The following is a 10,900-nucleotide window of genomic DNA, read 5'->3' as shown; positions in this document are numbered from 1 at the left end:
TTTTTGCCAATCAAAGCACACACTTTATTGACGATGCGTACAGATGTAGGCTTGGGTGGAGGAAGTCAAGTCGGTAGAGCACAGAGGAGGGGAGTGTCCTTTGTGGATGACTAGGTTCACCATCCATCAGCTCGCAGCGAAGAAGGAGTCAGTGGGAAAGAAGTCAACCTAAGAGGCAACAGATGCGTTTGCAGCTCCAGCCCCGACACGTGCCCGGTCTCCTCAAAACAGTCCGGCTGACACAGGGAGACCACCAGAGGCAAGACCTCCCCGGCCATGCTCTCATAGGATGTTCTGTAGGCACAGCTGGCTGCTGAAAAGATCCCTTTACCGCAGGAGGAAGGCCGCAAGGGAGTAACTAACAATGCACTTTGCCTGCAGACTGCAAAACCAAGAAGTTACTCAGAGCTCCGGGGGGACCCCTGCCTGGCCCAGAAGAGTGTGGTCCTCAGTGGAGCAAGTGTAACTTTCACCCCGTGATGTGGTGGCTAAGGCCGGGTCTTCAACAGCACCCACTGTAGATTCTTTGAATGAGAACACAGGTGGGTGTTCTCCAGCAGGGTTTTGGGTGGATTCGGTTCCATTCCGCTCCAGATGGCCCTCTACGAGGCCAGGGTGTCAGGGAGAACCTGTGTGTTTCCGTTCCTGATCAAGAGGGACATGGATGAGAGCAGCGTTTGGGCACCCAGCGAGTCCCCTGCCAAGACCGGCTTTCCAGACAAACCCATGGACAGTTTCAAAGCCTGAACCTCAGCACATCCCCTCCCCTCCCCTCTGATATCAAAGGGAACTTCAAGTCTGAATCGGACTTGGCAAGCATGTTATTAATAACTGTCATGCTTATTAACAAATCTAATCCGGCCTGCTGCAGAAATGAGTTGCAGCAACATGACACAGTCTCCCGACACACTTCACTGATGGACATCTTAATCTGGCCCTGGTTTTCAACTCCTGCATTCAAGTTATCCAGAGTACAGAAAGCCTTCTCCCTAATAGGGTCGGGAGTGGGGATCGTGTTTCCAACAATGGAGAGGCTGGCCAAATGACTGACTATTGATATCATGGCTAAATGAAAAATCAGCATCCTTGGGCTGAGCAAACCACATTTTTCCCTGAATGAAAGGACACTTAGAGAGGTCAAGTACACACCAGGAAGTTGTCATACCCTAAGCATCACTAAAGATATGTTAATTTTCATTGGGGAAAGGGTGATTCTCTTTTATTATTAGGACACTGTTCTCTTTGGGAGTCCCTGTGTTCTTACTGCCCACGGTTCATTGAGCCTCATACTCTGGACTTTGCTTTACCTAGATCTTTGTTTTTGTTTTTGTTTTTAGATCTCTGATTAAAGCTGAGAGCACTCAACTGTCCTCACCTTGTCTGAAGCTTAATGTGGTTGCTATCTCTTCTGATTAGTGTGGGTAAACACTGTAGTAAATTCTACCTCTGACCTCCTGACCTGTTTTCACTAAATCACCCATTTTGAGTACATCCTACACTTATGCAACACACAGAAGGTTCACCCTCTTCTAAAAACTTTGTGGTGATTGCTGGACATTCTTTTCCTCAACACAATTGTACTAACTACCATCCAACATGGGACTAGGTGCAATGCAAATACATATATATTTTATCTGAGTATCCTCAATTAGACATGTCAACACTCAGAACACAAGGGAATCAAGATCTTTCTTTCTTCACTGAAGGTCTCAATTTTCAAATTTTCTTTTCTGGCTTTAACCTCATTTATACTCATTCCCCTGTTTCCTCAGAGATACAAATTTGACTTTTCCAACACCAAAGAAAGAAGAAAGGAGACCAAAGGCTGGAAGAGGAAGAGTCCGAGTTGCCTTTGGACCCTGTTTTCTGACTCTCACCTCTCTATCCCTACCCTTACCTCCAGGGTATCATACTGCGTAGAGCAATTTTCTGCCTTCTTTGCCTAAATTTATGTCTACAGGTAGGCAAGAGAGAATGGTGATTGGTAGATGTACTGGCACGTAAATACAGTCTATCCAGAATGAGAAATCTAGCTTTCAAATGTCTCCCATACAGGTCTCAGACACACCCGCCAGCCTATGCTCCAAATACTTTCATCACCACCCCGTACCACCATCAAATGCTTACTTTTTCCATTTCTTTGTCCTTCCGCCACTCTCTTCACCTCACTTTCTTCCCTCAAATGCCCATCTACCCTTCATTTCTGCCCCACTAATTTTGTTGCTGCTTCCCCCAGAGCCAAAAGGGATTGGGATTAAGTACTGTTTTCTTTCTTTTTTGAAGACGGACAGGATCTGAGCGGACAAATGGGCGCTGATTGCAAGTTTGCTTCTACCACCCCCCTGTGGCCAGTTTAGGCGCCACATTTCCTTGAAGAAACCAGTTTCGACTGAATATCCCATACTTTTTCTCTTCCTTTCCCTTGAGTTGTGCCGCCCCCTACAGACAAGCAAGGAAACCAAAAGATAGTGGTTGGTGGAGATTTAGGTCTGGGTGGTAAACCACAATTCTTGTCTTTTCACTGATTCAGGACTCTGTCAAATGATTCTCACCTTTCACTCCTGTACCCTAGCATCAGTTCTTCCTCTGACCCCATTCATCATTTAGAGAACTAAAATGAGCTGGTGGGTGTAGCTGGAGGTGTAGGAAAATCTGACTCTACCCCTTCAGATCTCTGCCCCCAGCCCTACCCTGACCCCAAGTCTCCCCAGGTAATGCTCACTCTCACACCAATCTGTACCCAACCAGAGTTTTTTCCTTCTTCATTCAGCTACAAACACATCTTTCTAAGTTCAACAGGAAGCTGATGGAAAACCAAAAAGATCATCTTTTCACAATTCTTAGTCACCTGAGATACACATGACCAATGAGCCATGGTCTCCAAATTCCCCTTCCACCACCAGTGATTCAGGAGTTTGCCCACTTCTCTCCCTTGCCCTATTACACCAGACCTGTCACCCATTTTTTTATTTGCCACTCTTAAATCCAAGAGAAAATTCATTTCCATTTTGTCTTTCTCTAATTTCCAGGAAAGGAATGCTTCTCATGCTTCTCATGGAGCAACTATTTCTTTTTATACATTTTATTTTCTTCTAGAATACAGGGAGCAATAGCCCACATCTTCACTCCCCCTCTGCTCAGCCACTAATATCCATCATCTTTCTTGGACCCAGGAGAAAGCAGATTTCATGAAATAAGGCATGAAAGGGAAACTTTAAGTACTTATTTATTTTCTCTGCTCCTGTATCATGGAAAACTAGATTTTTAAAAAAATTGTACATGATTTTATATGTTTAGGGAGTTTTCTGCAGTGTCTTTTGCTAAAATGTCACCACAGGTTATTTCTGAGCATAAGCTTTAATACAAAACACATTCTAGCTGCAGTGTTAACTGTTAAGGTCGATGGGACACTGAGATGAACATATCTGTCTCTTGGGCAAGATCAAATGGCTTTCCAGACAGGCCTACACAAGGCAGGATTTATCTTGCTTAGTTTGCTATACTCTAGGCTCCACATCTTAATTTTGTCTTCAGTCCAAAAATATGATAACTGATGACCTTACACACAATAGAAATGCATGCATATGTTCACCAATAGACATATATAAGGATGTCTATAGTAGCATTATTCATAATAGCCCCAAACTGGAAACATTCCAAATATCCATCAATAGCAGAATGGATAAACAAAATATAGTATATTCACAAATGGCAATGCATATCATACATGCAATAATATGGATTAACCTCACAGACTATGTTAGTAAAAAAATATACAAAAGAATATATACTATGTGATTGTATTTACTTGAAGTTTAAAGAACACAAAATTAATTTATGGTGTTAGAAATCTGAATAGTGGTTATCCTTGGGATGTGTTATTGACTAGATAGGGGAATGGAGAAACCTTCCACTACACTGTTAATGTTTTGTTTCTTGCTCATTTTATGAAAATGTATTGAGATGAACACTTAGGATTTGTATACTTTGTTATATCTATGGTATACTTGAACAAAAGTTTACCAAAAGGCCTCAGTGGTGAATTACAAAAATGGGAGGTGAGTGAATGAAACCAATCTTTCTGCTACTCTGGGTAAACAGAACCAAACATACTTTTTCACTTCCCTGAGGGCACTAGAGCGCTAACAAGATAGTTAAGACTAACTGGTTCAAAATAGGATTGGGGTGGGGGGACGCCTGGGTGGCTCAGTTGGTTGGGCAGCTGCCTTGGGCTCAGGTCATGATCCCAGCGTCCCACATCGAGTCCCACATCGGGGTCCTTGCTCCGCAGGGAGCCTGCTTCTCCCTCTGACTCTGCCTTCCACTCTGTCTGCCTGTGCTCGCTCTCGGTCGCGCTCTCGCTCGCTTGCGCTCTCTCTCTGATAAATAAATAAAATCTTTAAAAAAATAGGATTGGGGGAAGTTGAGCTTAATGTTAGGGCCCCTCCTACCAACGGAGCATATATGGTTATTGAGGGGACTGTTGAGAGGCTATGCAGAATTTTGGACAGCCTCTGGAGGCTAGGGAGACTGATACTGTAATCAAAATATTGTCAAGTGGTATACCTGATGAAGCCCAATGTCTTTCAGATTGTGATGCTGAAAAAGATACATCTCAGAATCAGAATAATTAGGGGTAGACAGGCTGTCACAAAGATACCAGTTTAACTTTTAATAATCTCAGTCACTGAAAAGTAGAATAAGGTAATCCCAGAGTGCTAATCCTCCTAGATGCTTAGTAGCACAAATATAAATTTTCTTTGGAGGGAAATGATGTCATCCTCAAATAATTCCTGAAGTTTTATAAAATACAATATCTGACACACAATAGAAAACAATCAAGTACACAAGAAGACAAGACAAAATTAACAGAAATCACCAGAAATGATAGACAATAGAGAAAGAATCATTGGGGCCTTGGATATTAGAGTTATCAGACATAGATTTTAAGTAAATATGTTTACTATATTTGAGGAGATAGAGACAATATAGAGTATTTCTGCAGATAAATGGAAGCTATAAAAAAGTATAAAACAGAAACTCTAGAAATGAAAAATTTAAAAATCTTATTTAAGAACTGAATAGATGGGGGGCACCTGCGTGGCTCAGTCAGTTAAGCATCCTACTCTTAATCTCAGCTCAGGTCATAATCTCAGGGTCATGAGTTCAAGCACCACATTGGGCTCCATGTTCAACTGGGAAAAAATGAAATAGATGGATTGAACAGCAGAGTACATATAGATGAAGAGAAAATTATTGAACTGGAAAGTGGGTTGAAGGAAATGATCTAGAATAAATCCTAGAGTCAAAAGAAAAATTAGGAATGGATAAGAGAAAGAGAATACAGAGAGTAGGTTCAATATATGTGTATTTGAAATTTAGGAAGAGAGTAAAAAAGAAATTTAGGAAGAGAGGAGAGAACGAATGAGACATAAATAATATCTGAAGAAATAATGGTTGAGAATTTTCTGGACTTTGCAAAACATGAAGCCACATATAAGAAGTTCTTCAAATCTGAAGCAAGATAAATTTTAGAAAATCACACCTATTCATATTATAGGAAAACTATTGAAGACCAAAAATAAGGAAAATATCAGCAATTGCACTACTAGGCATTTACCCCCAAAATACAGATGTAGCTAAAAGAAGAGGTACATGCATCCCAATGTTCATAGCAGCAATGTCCACAATAACCAAACTGTGGAAGGAACCAAGATGTCCTTCAATAGATGAATGGATAAAGAAGATGTGATTCATACATACAATGGACTATTATTCAGCCATTAGAAAGGATGAATACCCACGATTTGCACTGACATGGATGGAACTGGAGAGAATTACGCTAAGTGAAATAAGTCAGTCAGAGAAATACAATTATCATATGGTTTCACTCATATGTCAAACATAAGGAATAGCACAGAGGACCATAGGGGAAAGGAGGGAAATCTGAAGGGAGATTAATCGAAGAGGAAGACAAACATGAGAGACTCTGGACTCCAAGAACTGAGGGTTACAGAAGGGAGGGGGCCTGGGGATGGGGTAACCAGGTAATGGGTATTAAGGAGGGCACATGATGTGATGAACACTTGGTGTTATATGTAACTAATGAATTGTTGAACACTACATCAAAAACTTATGATGTACTACATGTTGGCTAACTGAACATAGTAAAAATAAAGTAGCTATAAATAAAAACCTTAGATTACCTTCAAAGCAGCAACAATTACACTGATAGCTAACTTCTCAACAGAAAAAATAAAGCCAGATAATGGAAGAATATTATTAAAGTGCTGAAAGGAAATTAATGCTAATTTAGATTTATATTCCCATAGACAATATCCTTTACCTGTATCAGTGAAATAAAGGCACATATATATATGTGTGTATATATATATATATGTGTGTGTATATATATATCTCAGATAATGCCTTTATTAGACATATATATGCCTTTATTAGACATATATATACACATATATATCAGATAATGCCTTTATTAGACATATATATGCCTTTATTAGACATATATATATATATATCCTAGATGGCTCAGTTGATTAAGCGGCTTACTTTGGCATGATCCCCGGGTCCTGGGATTGAATCCCATATCAGACTCCTTGCTCAGCAGGGAGCCTGCTTCTCCCTCTGCCTGCCGATCCCCACGTATGTTTCCTCTTTCTCACAAATAAGTAAATAAAATCTTTGGGGAAAAATACCTTTAACATACAGAAAATTTGAAAGTGTAAAAATGGAAAATATATACTGTGAAAACACGAACTAAAAATAGGCAACTAAAAATGGGCTTTACATCAAAAAGCATTACTACAGATAAAAGGGATACTTCATGAGGAAAAAATGTGTAATTCACCAGGAAGATGTAACAGTTCTAAAGGTACCTCTAATAACATAGCTTCAAAATACACATAACAGAAATGGACAGAACTACAAAAAATAATAGAGTGGGAAGTTATAACATATCTCTTTCCATAGTTGACAGAATAAGCAAATAAAAACAGCAGAGATATAAAAAATGTGAGCATGATTAGCAAACTTGATCTAATTAGTTCAAACTTTGGTTGGTATAAAACTATATTCAACAACTATAAAAGATACATTATTTTTAAAAACATATGGAACATGTATAAAAATTGAACATATCTTGGGCCATACATCAAGTTTTAACATTTCAAAAAGATTAAAATCATATAGAGTATGTTCTCTAATCACGGTCACGGTGCAGTTAACTAGAAATCAATAATAAAAATGCAACTAAAAATCCAAATATTTTAGAGATTAGGAAATACATTTCTAAATAACCCATGGGTCAAAGAAGAACTTAAAATTACAACTAGAAAACATTTTGCATGGGATGGTAATGAAAATATTGCGCTTGAAGCTGTGAAAGATACTCTGCTCCTGGCTATAGTAGCCCTACTAATGGAAGACTAATCTCCCACTTAGGACAAGAAAAGCTGAAAAATATTCATGGTATTTAAACAGATTAAATTATTGAAAGACATGGAAGAGCTTCCAAAGCATCCAGGATTGATACCTTTCCAGGTATCAAAAACCTGGAAAGAAGGGAAACTTAATGAGACAAAACTGACATTTTACACCTTATTTTCCCTTTGAGGCATTGACCAGTTCATTATCGACATAGATGAAGAGGCTGAAAAGAAGCTGTGAAGAGGCAGAAACCTGAATAGAGCTTGCAGCAGTTACACAGAGCTAAATCTAGATTCAAAATCTGGAACTCAGAGCCAAGTAGACAGCCAGGGTTTAATAAACTAATCTCCTGGAGACAAGGAAATTACAAAGAAATGAAATGGGCAGTCTAAGTTAATTTTCTTCTTGATACATTCACCAGTTCTTAATAGATGTAAAGCTAGAAGCAAAGAAACAAAGCAGAAATAGGCAATTAAGAGGCTGGGAAGATAAAAAGAGCTATTGGCTTCGTCAAAGTACAGTGAACATTTAAAAATTGGAGTTTGGGGATTTCCAAAGTTAGAGGAACTGATAAACACCCCAGGCAGTCAGTTAGTAATCCTGAAGGATTATACCCTAGAAGTAAGGGTGACCTGGAAATAGAATAGGTCTGACAAAAATTGAAATCCAACCTCAAAATAGTTCAATACTTTATTTGCCTAAGCTAATTTACTCCTAAACTGCTTTTATAAAATGAAAGAAAATCCTCTACAAATTAAGGAAATGACATCTCAATTTTCTAGAGTTTTTCTCTCATAATGTTCAACATTGGAATAAAAGCACACTGAGAGACATGACAGATGGAAATTATTTTTAAAAGGAGAAAAAGAAACCAAGAGAATAAAAAAATAGACAAAAGATACAGACCTGTGTGAGATTAAGTTATTGGATGTACCAGGCATAGAGTTTAAAATAATTATAATTAATATGTTCAAGAAAATAGATGACAAGATGGACAGTTTCATCCATGAACTGAAATGGAGGAGAGGGAAATCAAACAAATTCTAAAACTAGAAAATATAATAGTGACTTTTACTTTCATTTCCAACATATAAAGAGCTTAGAAGTCCTTCTAATAGATTTTCTTGATAGAAAATCAACAACTTTTCTAAGATTTGTTAGAGAACTAAGGTAACAGGGCAAACCAACACCCCCCAAATCTGGAGCTACAGACAGAATCACAGGTAAGATAAGCTTACTTGAAACAGAAGCCTCTGGAGCCAATAACTGGTTAGAACACTTAAGTGGTAACTTTGATGAATTGCTAGAGGCTGAGTGTATACTAACTTAAAAGTGAAAACCCATGGGGGAGAATTTTAAGGGGGCAGTATCACGCTTTCACTGATTTTAGCTCAAGAAACCCCAACAAGTTCTTGTGATGGAGATTAAAGAAAAATCCCCGTGTGTTTCTGGCAGAAGGAGAAAATAAACATTTTAAATTGTGGCCAGGGAAAAATTGATCATTCTGAAATATGTCCAGAGTGTTTTTCATAACAGGGCTGTCCTGAAAGAAAAGTTACTTTTTCTTATCTGACCCAGGGGACAAACAACTGGCCAGCTCCAGCCCCATTCTAGACTTCCTATTTCATGTAAAGAGGAGAAAAAGTACCATTAATCAAAGGGATCTAAATTAACATTTGTAGAATACTTCATCCAACACCACCAGCACAATACACGTACTTCTTAAGCTCACATGAAATATTCACGAAGATAGATCACATTTTAGGCATTAAAACACATCTTAACAAATTTAAAAGAGTAGAAAACATACAAAGTATCCTCTCAGATCATATGGTATTAAACTGAAAATCAAACAGAACGATACAAAATCTCAAAATATTTTGAGATAAAACAACACACTACCAAATAAAACCTGGGTCAAAGACGAAGTCCCAAGAGAAATTTTAAAATATTTTTTAAAGATTCTGTTTATCTGTTTGATAGAGAGTAAGAGAGAGAGCAGAAGGGGGAGAGGGAGAAGCAGACTTCCCCGCTGAGCAGGGAGCCCAGTGTGGAACTGGATCCCAGGACTCTGGGATCATGACCTGAGCCAAAGGCAGATGCTTAACTGACTGAGCCACACAGGCACCCAATTTTAAAATATTTTTAACTAAATAAGAGTGAAAATGCAACTTATAAAAAATTGTGGTATGTAATGAAAACAGTGCTTAGAAGAAATTTATGGAATTTAATGCATGCATATATTTAAAAAACAAGAAAGAAGAAAAAGAAAACGAGAAAGATAAAAATCTATAAACTACCACCTGCAGAAACTAAGAAAAAAAGAGCAATAAGAGCATAAAGCAAGCAGAAGAGAAGAAATAATCAAAATTTGAATATAAATTAATAAATTGAAAGTAAAAAACAATAGAGTAATTCATTGAAACCAAAATCTGTTTCTTTGAAAGTATCAATGAAATTGAGTAACCTCTAGCCAGGCTAACTAAGAAAAAAAAGGAGAAGATACAAATGATTAATATTGGAAATGAAAGACAGGTCATCACTATTGATCCTGTAGATATTAAATGGAAAATAAAGAAATATTATGAAAAATTCTATACCCACAAATTGGATAACATAAATAAAATGGACCAATTCTTTGAAGGACACAATTCACCAAAAATCAACACAAGGAAAAATAGATAACCTAAACAGGCTTATTTATATATTAAAGAAACAGAATCAGTAATTAATACCCTTCCAAAAAAGAAAGGACTAGGTACTTTCACTGGTGGTTTCACTGGTGAATTATACCAAACATTTAAAAAAGAAGTTATACCAATTCTTTATATTCTCTTCCAGAAAACAGATTCAGAAGAACACTTCCTTTTTTAAAAAATATTTTATTTATTTTTTTAAAGATTTTATTTATTTATTTGACAGAGAGGGAGAGAGCACAAGCAGGGGGCGCGGCAGAGGGAGAGGGAGAAACAGGCATCCCACGGAGCAGGGAGGCTGATGTGAGGCTCCATCCCAGGACCCCAGGATCATGACCTGAGCTGAGGGCAGATGCTTAACTGAATGAAACACCCAGGCATCCCATTATTTATTTATTTACTTACTTGCTTACTTACTTACTTATTTCAGAGAAAGAAAGAGAAAGAGTACGCCATTGGAAGGAGGGGCAGAGGGAGAGGGCGAGAAAGAATCTCAAGCAGATTCTGCACTGAGCTCAGAGCCCAACAGATGGTTCAATCTCACAACTCTGATATCATGACCTGAGCCCAAATCAAGAGTCAACCAACTGAGCTACCCAGGTGCCTTCAGAGGGAACACTTCTTAACTCATTATATGCAGCCAGCATTACCCTAATGTAAAAACTAAAGGCATTACAAGAAAGAAAAGATATAAACCAATATTTTCCACATTGATGCAGAAAGTTTCAACAAAATATTAGCAAATCAAATGCAGCAAC

The 10,900-nt window shown here is 38.2% G+C and overlaps 1 protein-coding gene across 1 annotated transcript; it reads right to left on the bottom strand.

Moving 5' to 3' along the window:
- Positions 1 to 1,163, bottom strand: ARMCX6 (armadillo repeat containing X-linked 6). Its single transcript, XM_059156819.1, is given in 3 exon segments — positions 1 to 773; positions 776 to 1,051; positions 1,053 to 1,163. Coding segments are annotated over 3 exon segments (558 nt in total). The 3' UTR covers positions 1 to 602.
- Positions 1,164 to 10,900: the final 9,737 nt, after the last annotated feature.

This window comes from Mustela lutreola, chromosome X, assembly GCF_030435805.1.
Source record: "Mustela lutreola isolate mMusLut2 chromosome X, mMusLut2.pri, whole genome shotgun sequence".
NCBI lineage: Eukaryota > Metazoa > Chordata > Mammalia > Carnivora > Mustelidae > Mustela > Mustela lutreola.
Note: the sequence above shows the minus strand (reverse complement) of the source record. Positions and strands in the feature narration are given on the sequence as shown.